The 21,702-nt window shown below is 41.4% G+C and overlaps 1 protein-coding gene and 1 pseudogene across 1 annotated transcript; both read left to right on the top strand.

Moving 5' to 3' along the window:
• Nucleotides 1-458: 458 nt before the first annotated feature.
• Nucleotides 459-1,713, top strand: LOC146673843 (zinc finger matrin-type protein 2 pseudogene; annotated as a pseudogene).
• A 14,201-nt stretch (nucleotides 1,714-15,914) lies between these two features.
• LOC146673842 (uncharacterized) lies at nucleotides 15,915-21,671 on the top strand. Its single transcript, XM_085392210.1, has 3 exons — nucleotides 15,915-17,850; nucleotides 19,589-19,927; nucleotides 20,154-21,671. Exons 1-3 carry the CDS (start codon nucleotides 17,778-17,780, stop codon nucleotides 20,345-20,347), a joined length of 606 nt encoding a protein of 201 aa, XP_085248336.1. The 5' UTR covers nucleotides 15,915-17,777; the 3' UTR covers nucleotides 20,348-21,671.
• Nucleotides 21,672-21,702: the final 31 nt, after the last annotated feature.

Raw genomic sequence — 21,702 nt, 5'->3', positions numbered from 1 at the left:
GGACAACTGAGATCAGGCAGAAAATGACAGAATTTGGCTATGATGTGGATGTTAATATTAAAGCAGTTAAATATGGTTTGTTTAAAGAAAAAATGTGTGACGACAAAAGGAGACTCTTTTGGTTAGTAATGTGTGTAATAAACACACATATTTGGAAAACTCGTGCCAAAGGAGTGTTAGAACAAAAGATGATAAGTAGTGATGTGGTGAGTAAACATATCATTACAGACCTTCGGAGAAGACGAACAATGGACCTGAAACTTGGGAAAGTTTTCCCCTGGAACGAATTAAAACTGTAAGTCTTGTGAGCGTTGTGTGGACTCAGATGCTAGATTTTCCTCCTTGTTTCTCCCTTTTGTATGTGCTCAAGGTTTTGTATATGTAATTGTATGTGTATGTGCATTTTATATGTAAACTTGTTTACTTTAAATAAAGTTGAAAAAAGAAAAAAAGCAAGACCGGAGATTTTTTCCGGTCAAAAGTAAACAAGATGGCGTCAGGCAGCGGGTCGAGTAAAAACGACTTCCGTCGGAAATGGGACAAAGACGAGTACGAGAACCTCGCCCAGAAACGTCTGGTGGAGGAGAGGGAGTACGAGCGGCGAGATGGAAAAACTGCGCCGCCGGTCAAGCGGGACCTCCTGCATCACCGGGACTACAAGGTGGACTTGGAGTCCAAGCTGGGGAAGACCATCATCATCACCAAGACCACACCGCAGGCCGAGATGGGCGGGTATTACTGTAACGTGTGCGACTGTGTGGTCAAAGACTCCATCAACTTCCTGGATCACATCAACGGCAAAAAACATCAGAGGAACCTGGGCATGTCGATGCGGGTGGAGCGCTCGTCTCTTGATCAGGTGAAGAAGAGATTCGAGGTGAACAAGAAGAAGTTGGAGGAGAAGCAGAAGGAGTACAACTTCGAGGAGCGCGTGAAGGAGCTGCGGGAGGAGGAGGAGAAGGCGAAGGTGTACAAGAAGGAGAAGCAGAAGGAGCGGAAGCGACGGGCGGAGGAGGACGTGGACTTCGAGGAGGACGAAGAGATGGCGGCAGTGATGGGCTTCTCTGGCTTCGGCTCGTCCAAGAAGAGCCACTGAAGCTCCGCCTCTCTCAGGCAGGAAGCAGGTTTCTGCCCCGCCCTCTCTACATCAGGCGGAGGTTCGGACTTAGGCGGAGTGGCATTAATGTGGCTAGTTAATAGGTATGCCCTCATTGTCATCTGTTGTGATTTTATTTTGAAAGGATGCTTCCTGTTATGCTGCAGAGTGCACGCGAGAGTTCAATAAACAAAGTCACCTTTTGGTGTGATGTTCCGGTGAAAGCCAATGCACCACGTGTGATTATTCCTCCGTCTAGACAATATAAGTATCTTCAATATTCATGCAGATTCCGCTGGGAGACCCGTCTCTGCTAACAGGTTATGGGCCCAGGAAAACATTGAAGCTACGCCAGGGGAAAGTTTACCACCAGAAAAGTCGCAAAGTACAGCGTGTTCGGTGAGGACTAGCATGCTAAGTTAGCACCATGAGTAAGCGTGCTGGTGAACCCAGTGGCCGATGGGCAAGGTTGGTTTTTGACGGAGATGAGGAGAATTATGAACTTTGGGAGACAAAATTTTTGGGACATCTTAGATTACAAGGTCTAAAAGACACAATATTGAAAAGTGATGAGGACGACGATAAGAATGCCCAGGCCTTTGCAGAGTTAATACAGTTCCTGGATGATAAGAGTTTATCGCTCGTGATGAGAGAAGCTGCCGATGATGGACGCGAGGCACTGAAAATTAAGAGATTATTATGCGGGAAAAGGTAAATCAGGAATTATCAGCCTTTATACTGAACTGACTTCTCTGAAGAAAGCAAGCAGTGAGAGCGTCACGGAGTACATCATACGCGCAGAGACATTTATTACAGCCCTGAGAAATGCTGGAGAGACACTTAGTGATGGTCTGCTTGTAGCGATGGTGTTAAAAGGTTTACCAGAAACATTTAAACCTTTTTCTGTTCACATTACGCAAAGTGAATCAGAAATCAAGTTTGCAGAATTTAAAACAAAACTCCGCAGCTATGAGGACACTGAGAAAATGCGCTTAGTGGAACAAGAGGATAACATCATGAAGGCGAGAGTGGAACCCAGCGCGAGACCAGCAGCAGCTGCTAATGACCACAGGAGAGACATGTCAGACATAGTCTGTTTTAAGTGTGGCCAGCGGGGACACAAGGCCAGAGCATGCTGCTACAAACAATGGTGCGGTCACTGTAGGAGCAACACCCATCGAGAGTCGACTTGCAGGAGACGACAACGGAATGATGAAGCACGCATAGCCTCGGAGGAGGGCGGCAACGCAGAGAGCGACGACACCTATGTCTTCCGGATGAGCGATGACTACGAGGAACCTCAACAGCGACAGGACATCAGGACCAAAGGCCTGATGGTGGATACTGGCGCAACATCACACATCCTGAATGATAAAACAGCGTTCAAGAAATTTAATGACGACTTCCAGCCGGGAACACACTGTGTGGAATTAGCTGATGGCACCAGGTGTAAAGGAGTGGCTGAAGGCAGAGGAGATGCAGAGGTGTGCTTGATTGACAGCAGAGGGAGACAGTGTAAAACAACACTGAAAGACGCTCTATGCATTCCCTCATTTCCACAGAATATCTTCTCTGTGAGAGCGGCCACCACGAACGGAGCCACTATCATCTTTAAGAAAGGAAGGAACGTCCTTCAACACAGAGACGGTACAAAGTTCTACATCCATGAGCACAACAGACTTTATTACCTTGAGACTGTAAGTGAGTACGATGATAAGTGTAATAATTGTTTTGATGTGCAGACATGGCACGAAATTTTGGGACATTGCAATCATAGTGACATTCTGAAGTTACAAAATGTGGTTGAAGGTATGAAAATCAAAGGGAAAACTGACAAAGAAAGTTTGAACTGTGAGGTGTGTATTCAGGGAAAATTTGTCCAGACTAGGAATAGAAACCCTGACAGGAGAGCTGAGAAACCTCTCGAGCTGGTACATACGGATCTAGCAGGGCCGATAGATCCAGAATCACGAGATGGACACAGATATGCATTATTGTTTACCGATGACTTTTCCGGTGCAGTATTTGTATATTTTCTCAAAAACAAAAGTGAAACAATGCAAGCAACTGAAATCTTTTTGGCCGATACAGCCCCACACGGGAAGGTAAAGTGTATCAGGTCAGACAACGGCACAGAGTTCATGGCACAGAGTTCATGGCAAAGAGTTACCAGGTATTGTTAAACAAACATGGAATAAGACATGAAACTTCAGCCCCATATTCCCCTCACCGGAGTGGTACAGCAGAACGTGGCTGGAGAACACTTTTTGATATGGGGAGGTGCATGCTTATTGAGAGTGCCATACCAAAAGAATTATGGACGTATGCAGTTCAAACAACGGCTATTGTGAGAAACAGGTGCTTTAACAACCGGACAGGACAGACACCTTACTTTTTGCTGACTGGGCGGAAGCCCAATCTATCCAGAATGCGAAAGTTTGGGTGTGAGTGTTATGCTTACAAGCAAGACAAGGGTAAGCTGGATTCTAGGTGTACAAAAGGGATTTTTGTAGGCTACGACAAAAACAGCCCAGCATACAAGGTTTATTTCCCAGACAGCGCTAAAGTGCAAAAGTTTAGGCTGGTTAAGTTTGTAACCAAACACAATGAGGAAAAGCAAACACAAACTGATACGACATCTGAGGATGAGGACATACAGGTGAGGGAGAGACCAAACATGGACAGGGAAAGCCCCAGTACCAGTTCACAGGAACCAGATACTGACAACCAACCAGAAGTGAACAGTCAGATGCCACTTAGTGATGAGACTGAAAACTCCAGAAGGTATCCTTCTAGAACAAGAAAGAGACCAGATTATCTAAATGATTATGAGTCAGGAGAAGACATTGATGATCAAGTGCTGACTAACATAGACTACTGTTACAGACTGATAAGTAACTCACCCGTGACATTCAGTGAAGCTGTAAAGTCACCCAACTGTAAAGAGTGGAAAGCAGCTATGGATGAAGAAATGCAATCCTTAAAAGAGAACAACACCTTTACCCTAACAATCTTACCTGAGGGAAAGAAAGCAGTGGGGGGTAGATGGGTAAATGTGAAGAAAAAAAAAAAACCCAGTGGTGATGGATCAGAAAAATATAAAGCACGGTACGTAGCTAAAGGTTACAACCAGTGTTTTGGGATAGACTATGATGAAACTTTTTCTCCGACTGCTAACCTGACAAGCATAAGAGTATTGATGCAGTGTGCAATACAAGAAAACCTGATTTTGCATCAGATGGATGTAAAAACCGCATACTTGCATGCACCAATAGATTTTGAAGTTTATGTTGAGCAGCCAGAAGGCTATGAAGTAAAAGGAAAAACAGATGAGAAACTGGTCTACAAGCTGGAAAAGTCACTTTATGGGCTTAAACAGTCAGGCCGAAACTGGAACAGGACATTACATGACTATTTGATAGAGAACGGTTTCATGCAGAGTCCTGTAGATCATTGTGTTTACACAAGGAAAACAGGAAAAGAAAAAGTGATCATGATCATATGGGTTGATGATATTATTATTGCAGCCAGTGATGAAAGGGTTCTGAAAACTGTGAAGGGAATGCTAACTGCAAGGTTCAAAATGAAAGATATGGGGAATCTCAAACATTTTCTTGGTATTGATTTTGAGCAAACCAAAGACTGTAAAAATGTCACAAGAGAGATATGTAGAAAACATACTGGAAAGATTTCAAATGCAAGACTGTAAACCAAGATCAACTCCTTGTGAACAAAAGTGGAACTACAATGATGATGCTGAGAAAATGAACAATGTCAGAATGTACAGAGAGGCAGTAGGTAGCCTTATTTACTTGACCTCTTGCACACAACCAGATTTGAGTTTTGTTGTAAGTAAGCTGTCACAGCACTTCAAAGAACCAGCTGTGGAACATTGGACTACTGTGAAACATGTTCTAAGGTACCTGAAACAATCAAAAGACAAGACATTGTGCTACAGGAAAAGTGACAAAGATTTGAGAGTACAAGGTCACAGTGACTCAGACTGGGCTGCTGATGTGACTGACAGGAGGAGTACTACAGGTTACTGCGTAAGCCTGAATGAAGGAGGTACTTTGGTGTCATGGCGAACAAAGAAGCAGCCAACTGTTGCCTTGTCAACTTGTGAAGCAGAGTACATAGCTTTGGCAGCAACAACACAAGAATGTTTGTACTTGACACAACTGTTGCAAAGCATGTATGAGCATCAAAAGGGACCACCAAAGATTTTTGAGGACAATCAAGGGACTATTGCATTGGCAAAGAATCCTGTTAACTAACAGAGGTGTAAGCATATCGATATCAAATATCATTTTGTGAGATCAACAGTTAATGCTGGAAATTTGATATTGGAATATTGTTCGACAGGTCTGATGGTGGCCGATGTTATGACAAAGCCAGCAACAAAGGGGAAGTTATTGAAGTTTGAGAATGTTTGGAGTGTAAACAAATAGTAAAGAAAAAAACTGTTTCTTTTGGAATGCATGTAAAGCTGACAACGTGAGTGCAAGTGGGGGTGTTGAGCTAGTTAATAGGTATGCCTTCATTGTCATCTGTTGTGATTTTATTTTGAAAGGATGCTTCCTGTTATGCTGCAGAGTGCACGCGAGAGTTCAATAAACAAAGTCACCTTTTGGTGTGATGTTCCGGTGAAAGCCGATGCCCCACGTGTGATTATTCCTCCATCTAGACAATATAAGTATCTTCAATATTCATGCAGATTCTGCTGGAAGACCCGTCTCTGCTAACATTATTCACAGCCAGACTTTTATTTTGTTAGTCCATTCAGATGTAATCAGCTGCTTCCTGCCGCTTACTGGATGCTGATTAAGTGTTTCTTGAATCCTGCAAGCAGTAAATACAACAGGTCAGAGGTCGGACAGGAAGTAGCTGTCAGCAGTGAGGTGTTTGATTTCCTCGGGTTTGTGTTTGGGCTTCTTCACAGAAAGTTTTGATTCAAACACACAAAACGTAAAACTTTATTTAAAGCACAGCTCAGACAGTTTGATCCCCGTCTGTATCAGCCCCTAGGCATGCTGGGAAATTCAAATTGTAATAAACAGTTTTTGTTTTTTTGTTTTTTAAAAAAAAAGAGAGACTGGAGGCAAAGCCAGAGCTAAGGCTAAGACCCGCTCATCGTGTCCACAGACTGCTGCGCAAAGGCAACTATGCGGAGCGTGTGGGAGCCGGCGCCCCCGTTTACTTGGCGGCTGTGCTCGAGTACCTGACCACTGAGATCCTGGAGCTGGCTGGCAACGCAGCCCGCGACAACAAGAAGACTCGTATCATCCCGCGCCACCTGCAGCTGGCTGTGCGCAACGACGAGGAGCTCAACAAGCTCCTGGGGGGAGTCACCATCGCTCAGGGTGGTGTGCTGCCCAACATCCAGGCTGTGCTGCTGCCCAAGAAGACCGAGAAGCCCGCCAAGGCCAAGTAAACGCAAAGCGCTCGGCTTCACCAAAACAAAGGCTCTTTTAAGAGCCACACACTTCTCTCTAAGCAAACATTCTTCTTGATGTTAATGTGTTTTTAGCAAGTTGTCTACTGGGAAATGTAGATTATGCATATTGATTTATTTTGAAATGTGCGTTCATTCATGTCATCTTACATAGTCACGGACTGAAATCCACCTTCAAAAAAATACTGTGAGTGCTTAAGCAGAGTGTTTGTTTTATTCACAAGACCAAAATAGAGGGTCTTAATATAAAGTCAAAATAAAACCAAAGCAAAATGCTCTCTGTCTCCTGCTGTGTGGTTAAGGTTCAGTATCACTTAAGCTGCCAAAATGAGTGGACGCGGAAAAACCGGAGGAGTAGTTGGTTATGTAATCATGCCCCGTATGCCCCATTATCGTTTGCTTCAAACTTCAGCAGTCTATGGGTGAGACTTAAGTACATCGGAAACGGGGACCCCCCAACCCGTGATTATGTTGCTGAAGAGCTGTTATTGCAAACATCATGGCTGAATGTGCAGGACATATACTCTTTCATTGCTCTGCCCAGTAAACGGGATTTTGAGCTGTGTTTCACCCAAGAGGCGCCTTTACGTCGCTTCTTAGAGATCTCTCTTTCCAACGCATCGCATCCGAAATGGAAAGACTGGCAAGTGGAGTCTTCTGTCCAGGTCGAGGTAGTGACTCTTGTTGTTAAATTCTGGACTGGAAGGATTCCAGACCAAGATATCGAGTTATATCTTAAAAGGTACTGCGAGATTCTTCAACCCCCAGTCAAGCCAGTGGATAAATTCGGATTCTGGTATGGAGTCCGAAAATACAAAGTTCGGATGCGTAGAGATGAAGCTGGACATATAATCTCCATCCCTAATTCCATCTCGTTGGGCCCCTATAATGGCAGGATTATTTATCCTGGCCAAACGGTGAGGTGCTTCATCTGCCAAGGTCCAGACCACCAGGCGAGAGAATGCCCCACTGTCAAATGTTGGAAATGTGGTGAGTTGGGCCACAAGGCTAAAATTTGCCAAAACGAAAGTGAGTGCTCCCTCTGTGGTGCAAAAGGGCACAATTTCTTTAAATGCCCCAAGTCCTTCGTGAATATACTTAAATCTTCCCAACAACCCCGACTTTCTGACACCATGGATTTCTCTTCCTTGGAGGATCCTTCTCAAGTTATGGATCCCCCCGTGAATGACCAGGTGAGAGAGCCCCCTCCCTCTCCTCCCCCCCCCCCCCCCCCCCCCCTCCTCCGACAGCTGCCTCACTGTCACTCCCAGTTTCGCTTGGATTGGATAACCCACAAGTGGATGATCAGGATAACCAGTCTAGCCCTGTTCAAAATGAGTTACCATCTCCACTGTCTCAGTCAAGTAAAAAAAGTGACGAGAGTGATGAAGAGCTAGATGGTAACCTAATCATAGAGACATCGGATGGTGAGAATAAAAGCGATAGTGACGACGAAGAAATCGACAGCGAGCAGACACCTGATGACGATGGAGATAGCGAGGACCATGGATCCTTCCCTCTCACAGAGGCGGCATCTCTGGCTCTTGCTTCGCTGCCCGGGGAAACGAAAGTAAAACGGAAGACCTTCTTTAGTGGAAGTCACCCGGCCCTCGACGAGCTCGTCAACGAGGATACGAGAGGAAGCAGAAAAAGGAGCGTTTCTGCTTCTAGCTCTGGAAGAGATAAGCGGAAGGATAATAGTTGGTCTGGTAATATTGGTAATATTTCTGAGATGGTCTCTCCTTTAGTCAACCTATGAGTAACATCAAAATAATAACATTTAATGTCAGAGGTCTCCAATCAGATAAGAGCAGGAAAAGGAAGGTTGATTTCTTAAAAAGACTTGATTATGATATTTTGTGCCTTCAAGAGATGAGATTAAAGACACACGTAGATGTATGTGAATTAAATAAAATGTGGAACACTGCCCATTCAATAATATCGATAGGGGAAGACAGCTCTGACGGAGTGGGTATTTTCTTTAAAAAAGATACGGTGAATATAATCAAAAGAAGAGACATAATACCGGGACGACTCCTCCTTGTTGATTGCTGTTATTACGGGCAAAGGTTGCGTATTATTAATGTTTATAATGCACCCGAACGAACGAAAAAGATACAATCATTGAAAAAACTTAAGTATTTATTAGAGATTGGTTTTAATATAATTCTGTGTGGAGATTTTAACATTGTTACTGAAGCAACTGACAGAATATACAAGGTTGAATTTAGAGAATTGCGAGAAAGCAAATTGTTGGTTAAAGTTTGTAAGGAAGCAGCACTCCGTGATTTATACAGGCACTTGCATCCACATACCGTCCACTACACTATATTCGATTCATTAACTAAAACAAGGATTGATAGATTCTACATATCACATAATGTTCAAGGTCTGAAATATGACACTCTTTTAACAGACTTTTCAGATCATATGGTGGTTATGGCAACAGTATCGTTTTGTCCCCATGAATTTTTGAACTATTGGAAATTGAATACATCCTTGTTAGCAGACGAGTTGCTTGTGTCCGAAGTTAAATCTGAAATTAAGAAAATATTACATCTTAAGATTTTTACTACTTCTTTCTCGGAACTCTGGGAGCTCCTTAAACTATGTGTCATTTTTTTTAATTTAAAGCGAGAGAATTAAACCATGCAAAGAATGTGAAATATAATGAAGATGTGATATATATATTTAAGAAATAAGAAGGAGAAAGAAGAGGAGGAGGAAAATCAAATGATGTCTCTTAAAGAGGACATTGATCGAGTCAATAGAGAATTTTTATTTAATATGTTGAGACGTACTGACTTTCATGGGAATAGCGATTATATGATAATCAAAAGAAATGTCGAAATGATTTTATTGTCTCAATTAAGGATAAACATGGAAAGTCTGTTTTTAAAGAAGAGGGGAAAAGACAAGTAATTAGAGACTATTGTGCGGAGATGTTTTCATCCATAGCTACAAACAGCGACGTTATTAACAATTTTTTGAGTGAGGTTGAACCATTAGATTCTGTCATTTATGAAACTTTGATTGGAAAAATTAAAAGAGACGAAGTGGAGTCAGTAATTAACCAACTTAGTACCGATAAAACACCTGGTCTGGATGGACTCCCCTCTGAATTTTACAAAATTGTGAGTAAAGAACTGTCTGAATTATTAACTCAGTATTTTAATGAAGGAATAGAAAGAGAAACAATGGGTAAATCGTTTTATGAAGGAGTTATGTGTTTATTATATAAGAAAGGTGATAGAGAAGACATTAACAATTATAGGCAACTGACAATAATGAATGTAGATTATAAAATCTTTGCTAAAATAATTATGTCCAGACTAGAGGGTGTATTAGATATTATCATTGAAAAAGAACAAACATGCGCAATTAAGGGACGACTGATGTGGGATAATTTAAGTATGTTAAGAGAAATTATTTATAATGGAAAGGATTCAGAACTCTGCATCCTAGGCTTAGATCAAAGGAGGGCTTTTGATTCTGTTTCCCACTCTTATTTATGGAAAGTAATGAAAGCTTATAATTTCCCGGACCAATTTATTTCTATTATTCAATTGAGTGCTGCGTTATATGTCCTTGCAATTAACCCCTTATTGAAAAGGATAAATGATGATAAACGGATTAAGGGATACGTCCTTGACAAATCCCATATAATCGCATCTTTGGCGTATGCAGATGACGTGACGGTGATAATCAGAAACCAAAACGAGCTGTCTTCAGTTATGGAGATATTACACCACTACGAACAGGCATTAGGTGCCAAGCTGAACCAAGACAAAACTGAAGGGGTGTGGCTTGGACATCAGTCCAGACAACCTAAAATGATGATCTCTCTATGTAGTGAGATTAAAATTTTGGGTATATGGATTGATAATACTGACTCTCTTTTACTAAATTGGAATAAGAAAGAAAATGAAATCAAAATGGAAATTATGAAATGGGAAAATAAAGATACAAATTATAAAACACGTATTAACATTGTAATAACACACACAATTTCAAAACTTCTTTTCCTTGCTGCAATACTTCCTCCTCCGAGAACAACCGTAATGAAAATAAGTAAGATGTGCATTAAATTTATCTGGGGATCCAATCGAGAAGTGACTAAGAGATAATTTATGTACAAGAGTAGGAAGCACGGGGGTTTGGGAGCCCCAGACTTAGAGATTGTCTTGCGAATCCCTTTTATTAAAATTACTCAAAGCGCAATTTCTCGGGGTGCCCCGTGGGTTCGAGGGAAAGAGGAATTGTGGCAAAAGAAAAGAGGCAGGGCCAGAGCGGGTGTTCCATACCACAGACTTATGTTTGGTGATTTATCAAGTCAATGGGAACATTATAGTTTAAATATTCTCCAAGATAATATGAAAAATATCTATAAAAAAATTAATGAAACCAAAAATGAAGGTGTAATTCAATATAAGTATGCAAATAAAGATGAAAATCTTTCAATAGTTAAAAATATACAAGATAAATTATTATCTGAAAGCATGAGAGACGTGGTATGGCTCATCTAGCTCGGGCGCCTCCCTGTGAGGGCGGTGGTACAGTGGAGTTGTTTTGTTACCACCATGAAATGTCCTATGACAGACTGTGATGAAGATGAGACCCTAGAACATCTTCTATTGGATTGTTATAGGACAACTGAGATCAGGCAGAAGATGACAGAGATTGGCTATGATGTGGATGTTAATATTAAAGCAGTTAAATATGGTTTGTTTAAAGAAAAAATGGGTGAAGACAAAAGGAGACTCTTTTGGTTAGTAATGTGTGTAATAAACACACATATTTGGGAAACCCGTACCAAAGGAGTGTTAGAACAAAAGATGATAGGTAGTGATGTTGTGAGTAAACATATCATTACAGATCTGCGGAGAAGACGAACAATGGACCTGAAACTTGGGAAAGTTTTCCCCTGGAACGAATTGAAACTGTAAGTTTTAAAAGTGGTTTGTGGACTCAGATGCTCGATTGTCCTCCTTGTTCTCCTTTTTCATTAATGAGTGGTGTGTGATCACGGTTTTGTATATGTAATTGTAAGTGTATGTACATTTTATATGTAAGTTTGTTTACTTTAAATAAAGAATTTAAAAAAAGAAAAAAAAGAAAACGTAATATGTTGACGATTTGTCACCTAGCATAAAATGGTATGCTTTGGGAGTGAGAATGTGTTGCAGCACCCGGCTTTCTTTAGACCGCAAAGGCCGGGTCCCGCTGTTTCCGGGCCGGCCAATAATAATGGTGACATTTAACGTATTTTAGCCGATAAATAAAAACTGTAAAATGTATTTATCACCCCCAACAGTCCTTTTGAATGTCTCCCTAATTCTGAGGTCTCAAGGTTGGCAAGTATGGCCACAACACCTCACTTTTTTGCCACATGTATCGCAAATAGGGTTGCCAACTCCCTGAAAAATAAATAAGGGACACCTCGTGGCCAGGGCCGGGCGACCCAGTTGTCTTCACCCTTCCCAGTGTGGTGAATTTTCTAGCTCTTTTTTTGTGTGTGAAATTATTTTTTTAACCATTTGACTTGAAGTTGATTTAAGTAGATGCATATTCTATTCTTTGTGATATGAACACATGTGAAACAAATGATCATTTAGCCATTTATTTTTAGCTCAAAATGACAACATTAACACAATAAAACAGGTCTCTTTCTTAAACAGAAGCCTGTCATGCTTAACTTTTGAGAATATAAGTAAATCTTTCTTTAAAAGAACTCTGTCCTGCTTAACTTAAAATTATATAAATTAATAGAAAGCAATAGAAAGAAAAATATTCTTGTAACAGTGCACATTTAGTGCATTTAGTACAATTGGCTTCAGTTGAGGTATTATTTCAGCTTTTCTAAAGCTAATCAGCTGCTCCTGTTTGTAAACCCGCTTGTTCCCATGATTAAGCATCTTAACTCATCATCATTATTCATCTATGTATTACTTTTATGTATTAGTGATCTATTTGTTGTAATCATCTATCCTTGCAGTTGTTTATTACACAAAATAAGTTATATTATCACACTTCTGGCCACATAGCGCTGATTTTCACTGCACATGCCCATATTAACTTTTTCCAGCCAGGTGTTTTCCTTTTCCCATTCTTCCCTTTCTCTGAGCGAACAAACATTGCTGCTCTAATGCTGGGCTCACACTGTGCGATCTTTGGCCCATTTTGAGACGATTTTTGAGTCGTGCGACTGATTTGGTGATCGGCCCGATTTTGGCCTTCATCGTGCATCGTGTAGTATACGTGGGGTAACGAGAAGCGATTAACACCTCACGACCAGCTCCCGATCATCAATCGCTCGTGACGTGTCACCGCAGCCGCTCACACTGCTCATGCGCAAACACGTAAACGTCGGTGAAAAAGACGGAGCAGCACGGCAGTGCAGCGTGTGATCTGGACACAAGCAATGGAGGCACAACTTGTAGAACTTTGGAAAGCTCATCCGAGCCTTTTCGATGTGGCATCACAAAATGATCACGACCACAACAACCTGAAAATAGTTGGATTTACATTGCTGTTCAATCACAGCTGCCTGATCAGTGTTTTTCATTAGCAATTTAGCAAAGTTGATGGTAGTGGTGTGTCTGTGTGAGTGAAAGACAGAGAGAGCGAGCGACAGATTTTCTGTTATAACCTTCATGTTATGGAGGCACAGTGTGAGCACTCAGGTCGCATCAGAGCATCGGGCGGTATAGTGTGAGACCCTGCATCGTGACCTACCAACTTCTAACCCCTGCGAGTCAATCGTGCAGTTTGAAAATCGCACAGTGTCTGTCCAGCTTTAGGTGTACTGTCGTCCGAGACTTGCACCGCAGTGTCGGCGTTTGTTTCCCTGTTGGCCATGCTTCTTGTTGTGGTCATCTGTTGTCTTCCGGTATTTTCTCCGCAAGCGACCTTTCCTCGACCAATGAGATGAGCGGTAATCTGAATTGTCATACTCGAATTGTCATAAGTGTGCTGTCAGCTCATTGGTCACAAAGCAGGAGAGGGGCTGGGAATTATGTTTTCAAACAAAGCGTTAATTCCATAAACATTTATAGACTACTTTTGATTCTCACTGTATTACGGAACAAAGTGCGTCCCTTATTAGCTCAATACGGGACGTGTACTTTTGTTTCGAAATACAGGTCGATTCCGTATTTTAAGGGACGGTTGGCAACCCTAATCGCAAACCACCACGATTCAGCACAGGAGGGAGGGGGTGAGTAGCTCAAATGTGTTGTTAGCATGTTAGCAGAGCGATGCTACTGTGAACGGAGGAGCTATTTTCTTGATGTGAGCTTCTACTCAGGGTTTTTTCTTCCAGTTCAGAGCAGAAATTTTTTGTTAAGATACTGGATGTTGTGTTTTTTCTCCACAATTTTAATTATAAGCTAGATACATTGCTGCTAACAGCAACAGGGATGAGTCAGTGAGTCCGTTGGGCTTGTGAATCATGATTCATTAGTCAGTAAAGTGATTCTCGAGTATTGAACGATTCAATTCAACAGACAGATTTGTGTCTACAGTTTGAAACAACTCACATCCAAAAAATGTGAAATGTGGAGCACTGCTTTCAAATGAAAAAGGTGGAAAACAATAACTCACTAAAAACCCCATTCAAAAAAGTAAAATTCTGATATTTTTCAGGATTTTCAAAATGTTTTTTAATGTAGTTTTAAAAATAAGTAAACTTCAAAATCAAATTAGGGATCATATTTTTATGTTATCAATAAAAATTTACTTTGCAGTTTACTTTCCTTTTATTGGTTCTGCTGAGGACGTTCCAGTAGAAACAACCTGACGGAGGAATGTGAGCTATGCAGTGATGTAAGGAGCTCTCTGATTGGTTAGAGAGAAAGCGCGTCACCAGAGTTACTTTAGGCTCTGGTTTCTTGTTGCGCTGCAGAGTACAGGCTGTTGTTTCTGCACGTGGCGTGTTATTCACACTTGTAAAATCTTCAGCTGTGACATATGAAGAATAAGACGTGACAGTAGAGCGACACAGAGTCTTTATCCTCACAGTGCAGCGGTGGATTCAGCCTGTTTAAGGTAACTAACAATGCTAATGCTGTCAGACAGCACTGAGCTGTTACATTCATACACAGTGTCTTTAAAATAGTGATTAAAACGCTGCCTGTAAACAAAGTGCCATCAGACAGGATGTCATCACTAAACTTTCAAACACATCAGATTAAAATGAGCTGACAGCAAATCGTTCCTTGTATTACTGCACAAGGAAAAGATTGGAGATGACAATAATGATTTAATGGAATTTGTTTTCATTACATGTGTGCACACTTTCAATCTGAATGTAAAGTTGTGTGTAGTGTAGTTTTAGAAAATGTAACAGACCAGCACACAACAAATGAGACAACAAGCAAGAAGGATTTAGAAGTTCACAAGTGTTTCTTTCTTAAAGAACAGGCTCTGGTAATACGTGCAGCAATGGCAGAGGCTCGAGCATCCTCCACTGCAACCACTAAACATCCAAGGTATGGACATTGAGGCTGTGGACAGCTACAGGTACCTTGGTGTTCATCTGAACAACAAACTGGACTGGACTCATAACTCAGACGCTCTCTACAGGAAAGGGCAGAGCAGGCTGTACCTGCTCCGGAGACTCAGGTCTTTTGGAGTGGAGGGCCCACTCCTGAAAACCTTCAGTTACTCTGTGGTGGCCTCAGCTATCTTTTATGGTGTGGTCTGCTGGGGCGGCAGCATCTCTGCTGGGGACAGGAAGAGACTGAACAGGCTGATCTGAAGGGCCAGCTCTGTTCTAGGATGCCCTCTGGACCCAGTGGAGGTGGTGAGTGACAGGAGAATGGCGGCTAAGCTGTCATCCCTGTTGGACAACATCTCCCACCCCATGCAAGAGACTCTGACAGCACTGAGCAGCTCCTTCAGTGGCTGCGGCACCCACGGTGTGGGACGGAGAGACTTCGCAGGTCTTTCCTCCCCACTGCTGTCAGATTCCTCAACAAAGACTTTTGCAGCTGATCAAACCCACATGTGCAATAAGACTGTTGGCCCCTCTGGCCAACACCAGTAGGTGGTAGGGTAGTGTCTTGCCCAAGGACACAACGACCAGGATAGCGAGAGCAGGGGAATCGAACCGGCAACCTTCCGGTTACAAGAAAAAGTAAAAGTAAAAGAAAAAGTCACTTTTAAACTAAGAATCACAAAAATCGTGAAGCACAGAAAAAAGGCAACAAATTTGGACTTGACTGTGTCTGCAGAAGTGAGAGGAGGTACTTTTACCCTCCATGAACCATCTGACTCAATTTGCCTTTCCAAACCTTGGTCTCCATGGTCGCACTTCTTTGGTGAAGGAGACTCTGACTTCAACAATAACACTCAGGTATTCCTCCATTTTTAAACATACAAGTATTTTCAAAATAATCTTTTATTCAATATGACTGAAAACAAGTGACTGAGTCCATGAACTCAGCAGTAAAGTGTCTTCTTACAACCACATCTATCGCCATCTGGTGGCCTTTAGAGAGAATACAGCAGCTGATTAGTACTGGCATTAGTACAGGGTGGGATGTACACAGCAGAGATGGAGGAAATCCACTCTGGAGGAGCTGAGTGTAAACTCCACACAAAGAGCCCAGCAGGATTTGAATCAGCAACCTTTTTGCTCTGAGGGGACAGAAACTGGGTCTGTGCTAAAGCACCACCTCTCCAAACATGCTCTGACCTCTGTGTGACCTCTGTGTGACCTCTGCTGTTTCACTGTTTAGAGACTTTCCCATGATTTTCAAAGACCGTTCCCATGACAACCTCAGGTTCTCAGTTGACCTCTGTCACCTCAGTTTTCCCTAAAACTAACATTGTCTCATTGATTTGAGATGTAACATCTGAACAGATTCAGGTAAAAGTGACCAGGAACAGCTTCAATGTGTAAACATCTGGAACATCTGTAGAACGATATAAATGTGTAAATCTGTCATTTTGGTCACTTTAGGAAAAGTCTTCAAATGTCAGACAGCATGTACGACTCATACAAGCTGTGACTGAGCACTCCGTTCATGTAACACATGCTGACCACAGTGATAAGCTTCCCTGAAGCAAATACAAAAGCTTCAGATCGACAAACTCGTTACAGCAATGATGTCATCACCCTATTCAGAGTGAACTAGAGCTGCTGTTAGAGAGAGAGTGAAAGAGTGATGCGTTCACTGTTGGCACTAGGGGTCGTGCCTCACATGCAGCTTCATTTATGAAATTAAAAACAAAAAGAAATACAAGTATAAATGTCAAATTAAACAAAAATATAACTACAGGGATCCTGAGTGTTTTATAGGTGACGTTCAAGAAGAATCTCTGCAAATTTAACTTTTAAAATAATTTTCAAACAAGAAGCTGCTGAGTGCCGAAATGATTGCTGGTGAGAGAATGAGGATTTTCAGTTTCAACAGTCGTGCTGTGTAAATGTGACCCGTCAGACTCATTTACAACAATCAGCCTTTTTAAGTCTATTTTCAATCTGAGTTCAAACAGTTATGATATGGAATGATTCACAATAAGGGAATATTTCATATATCGGTCCAGTCTTCATTCAATTAATCACAGCTTGAAAGTTTACTCTTATAAGTCAGCTTTCAGATAAATGTAGTGGTGCCAGTATATTAAAAGAACAACATTTGAATATAGAAAACAGAAATAAAAGCACCTTTAATGTTTCCTGAAGATCAGCATTTCAAACAGAGTTAAATTTCACTGCTGTAAAATTTGATTTAAATAAATAAATAGCAGTGAGATAAATTTCACTGTTGACATATTAGATTGTCATTATGTTATTAAAGTGTGATGTCATGAAGTTTATTAGCTAACTGTTGTTTACTTGCTAATCTTAAATTCACATGAAAGAAAGATTTTCTTCATGTCTATCAAACAATGCTGTAGCGGGCACTTTAAGGAAACCTGAAGCCGTGAGTCACAACTGTACAGTGGATATGTGTGGAACCTCTAGCTGCGTTTCCGGCTCACTTCACTAAAGTTAGTTTGACACCGAAACCTCTGGGAGTGACTCCGCCTTTGGGAGGACTCACTCGTCTACCGGGGAGGCACAGCCAGTGTTAGCGAAACAGTGAATAATTGACAGCAGGCTTATCCAATAACAAACGCGGACGTGAAGCATGAAAAAAGGAAAAAAAAAAACAAAAACAGCCGGCTCCACTCTCCCACATTAATTCACTCGTGCACTTTGAATGTGCCTAATGAAACATGTTTGCTGTAACATCTCCGTGGCTCTGCTGGACTTTACTGTCTGTCTCCCTCGTGGGCTTTACCTGTGCAGGTGAGTTTTATTTTAAATCCTATCGATCTATTTCTTACCCGCTGTTAGATGTTGGAGCTGCTTTAGTTTCAGCTGCTCACAGAGGACGCAGGTCTCAGCTGTCACCAAACCTCTTCTGTCGTGTTAGAAAGTGGATGTTAGTGTTTAGACTCACACACGTTTACATAACAGTTTGTATAATGAAGCTGTGAAGAGAAGAGATTTTATTACTGTATTAACTTTAAAGTGGTGTCAGATAAACATGGACAAACTGCTGTAAAGGTTTATTATTGATTCATTGATTAAAAGTTCTTCTCAGAGTTTTTATTTGTTTATTTTTTAAAGACCATGTATCATTTTTGTACCACTTTACAAGTTTGTGCTACTTTGTGTTGGTCTGTCACAGAAAAACTCAGTGAAAACATTTGAGTTTGTGGTTGTAAGGCGACAAAATGTGTAAAAGTTCAAGGGGTATGAAAACCTTTTCAAGGCACAGTATATGCAGGTATGTGTATGTTTGTTTCATATGCCTGACATGACAGCTCATCATCACCTTGAGAGCATTTTAGTAAGTTTGGGCACACAGATAAAGGCTAATAACACATGAAATTTCACAAATATGTCATATATTTTATTAGGTGCTGTAACAAAGTGGATGAGCAGTTGCAATGCTCTCCCTTTGTCCCATGTGAGTTGACCTTTTTTTTTTTTTTTTTTGCACATTTCTCTGTTTCTATTTATTTGCTTTGATTTGCCATTTGTTGAGTAACATTGCTGCACTCACTATCCCGGGTTTGTCTGTTGCCGGCAAAACAAACATTCTGCAAATTGAGACAAATACCCAGTTACATGTTTCTTTATATTTTATTTCATCACAGATTAAGTCATTTGTTCATACTTTGTTGTTTCTTTCCAGTCTTCGTGTGGGAAACGCCGCCTTCTTCTGTATAGGGTTTATTGCCGGTTGGTGCAAATGGTGCATTATCGCCACCAACTGGTGTGCAGGTGGGAAACGCCTGCCTAGCATTTTGTTGTTTTAAGTCCTGCTGATGTGACATCAAGCGGAGGGGTTTCTTTTTCCATAGAAATGCTTCATTTTGTTTGTTTCAAGTTCTGAAGGGGTTTGTTGAATCTTGTTTATGTAAACGGAGCCATTTAGTTACGTAAATGTGTCAATTAGAAGTGTGAGGAGGTTTTGTATCTTTTTAATCATCTGTGTAGAGTTTTAGATCCCTCAGTTTAAGTGAGAGGTACAGGCTGGGCTAATTGGAGGGAAATTGATGGCCCTATTTAAAGCCAGATTCAGAGGAGAAGTGAGCTGTGTTACCAGGTCCATGAACTGATGGGTTTTGTTAATCGAGTTACTTTTGGGGAAAGTTTTGTTAAGTTACGTTACACATTACGTTACACATTAAACGGAGTTCATTGTAAATAAATTGCTCACCTCTGCAAACCTGAAATTTCTGTGTAGTCTGCTTCGCTACAACCTTCCCTACAACCTTCCCTACAACCTTCCCTACAACCTTCCTTGACATTCGAGTCGGACTACCTCAACATGTTTGTTTGATTCATTTCTTAATGTGAGAACAATCAGGACACAGTTTGTTTCACAGATGCAGGTTCATATTGTGTGTGTGTGATGAACATTTAGCCTAATGTGCTGAACCCAGTGTGTACAACTCTTTGCTGATTGGCTGGTGTAGAAGTGAACAGATCAAACTTTCATCTGTAACCTCTCTGCTCTGTGTTTCCTTTTCAGACCACAAAAACGTCACAGCTGAGTCTGGACACGACGTCATTCTGACATGTCGAGCTCCAAACAACAACAACAGAGTAGTACAATGGAGCAGAGCTGATCTGGAGTCAGAATATGTTCTTTTGTACCGGGACAATCTGTCTATTCCAGAGTACCAGCATCCATCTTTTAAGAACCGGGTGGATCTGCAGGACAGACAGATGAAGGATGGAGACGTGTCTGTGATTCTGAGGGATGTGACGGTCAGTGACACTGGAACATACGAGTGTCATGTCTTTGTGAGAAAAACACTCTCATGGACATCCATCAGCAGCACCATCAACCTTCATGTTGATCCTCCAGGTGAGTGAGTAGAGTTGAGTGTGTGTGTGATCAGAGGTGAAGCTGCTTCCTGGTTGTTGATGTTTGTTTCTAAAGATGTTGTTGATGAGACTTTGTAGAAAGCAGCTGGTCTGAGTGATGTGATCAGAGTGCAGTAGATAATGTCTGACAGCAGTTTGATTCTGTTCTGTTCTTCACTCATCACCTACCTGACAGCTGACACCTCACACCTGTTTCTCACCTGCAGGTCAGCCAGGAGGACACACAGAGGATGGAGGGAAGGAGGATGGAGTTGGTAGAAGTCATCATGGTCGACTGATGGCTTCTGTTTTATTACTTGCTGTGATCATTCTTGTTTTTGCAGTTGTGATCTCTAAAAAACACAAGAAAGATCCTCCTCTTCATCCTCCTGATGAAGAAGCAAAGAAGGAAATGGTCTGAAGCAAAGCACCATGGAACAAGAGAGAGAGCGAATACATTAAACTAGTTAAAAACGTTTAACTATAAAAATGACATATTTATACGTATAGATAGATAGTTGTATGAGGGTAACATCACGAGGAGAACAAACAGAGTATAAACCAGTGTGTTTCACACTGAATGTGTTCAGGTCGGAGCTGCTGTGTGGACTATTTTAGTTTAATATCAGAAGCTGTTTGAGTGACATTTCATTACCCAGATGGTAACAGCTCCACACCATCTGATAAGTTTTGGTTGGAGATTTATGTAAAGCAAAGAAACTTTGGTTTGGTTGGTTCCTGAAGTGTGTACCTCTGGTGCAAATTACTGACCTCTGTCATCATTTTAAGTGGGGGAACTTGCACAATCTGTGGCTGACTAAATACTTTTTTGCCCCACTGTATGTGGGAATCAGTAACTCAGAAAGTCTGTTTGACATTAAACATGCGGGTCAAACTCAGTTTAAATGTTCTTCTGTGTTTCAGTGTTTCACAGTCTTTGTAAGTGTAGATGGACTTCATCTAAAAGCAGACAGAGACATGAGGAAAGTTTCTCAGGTATCAGGAAGCTGCTTCCACCCCGTGAGCTCCAGATGTGGCCTCAGAATTTCATCTTTTGTTTTTGTGGCCCACATTGGCTGTGATATAGACATCAGTGTGGATTATACGATGATGTTATGACTGATGGATGAGAAACAGGACTTCTGTATTTAAAGTCTGTACTGTACATATTTGTAGGCTGAGCGCTGACCTCATCCACAGAGCACTGAGGTGTGAGAGAGTAACTGAGAGTCAAAGCCGTCTGCACTCTGAGAGGATGATGACTGTACAATTACTTTTTCTGTGGGTTCATTGGTGCTGAAGTTCAGTACAAAACATCAGAGGAATGTTTGCAGCACTTTGTTGAATCTGCTGTGAAGAATTATAGCAGCTCTGAAAGTAATAAAAAAAAAGAAGAAAAAAAAGACCAAATTCAGTACTAGGAAGGTGTACCTAATAATGTGGCCAGTGAGTGTATATGATTGTAATGAAATAAAACTTGTGAACTTGTTTGTATATTTTTGTGGTGTTCAGTGTGTGACAGAGATTTTCTTGTAAAGAGCTGAGCACTCCTGATCCTGTGTGATGTGTGTGAAGTGTAGACATTAAGTTTTCAGTGCTGCAGACTCAGAGGTGGGCAGCCTGTTGTTGCACTTTAATGTGGGTAGATGGCAGCACAGACCACTTCATCTTGGCTGGATCAAATTGAAAACTCACGTTAAGTTTCTTATTAAAGAATAAAACTTGGAGAAAAAAAACAAATGTTTGTATGTGAACAACAACCTGATTTCAAATCTG

The sequence above is a fragment of the Rhamphochromis longiceps genome, linkage group LG3 (assembly GCF_057381845.1).
Source record: "Rhamphochromis longiceps isolate RC_006_pf linkage group LG3, R_longiceps_female_GT1.1, whole genome shotgun sequence".
NCBI lineage: Eukaryota > Metazoa > Chordata > Actinopteri > Cichliformes > Cichlidae > Rhamphochromis > Rhamphochromis longiceps.
The sequence above is the reverse complement of the archived record's forward strand: the minus strand, read 5'-3'. Positions and strand labels throughout refer to the sequence as shown.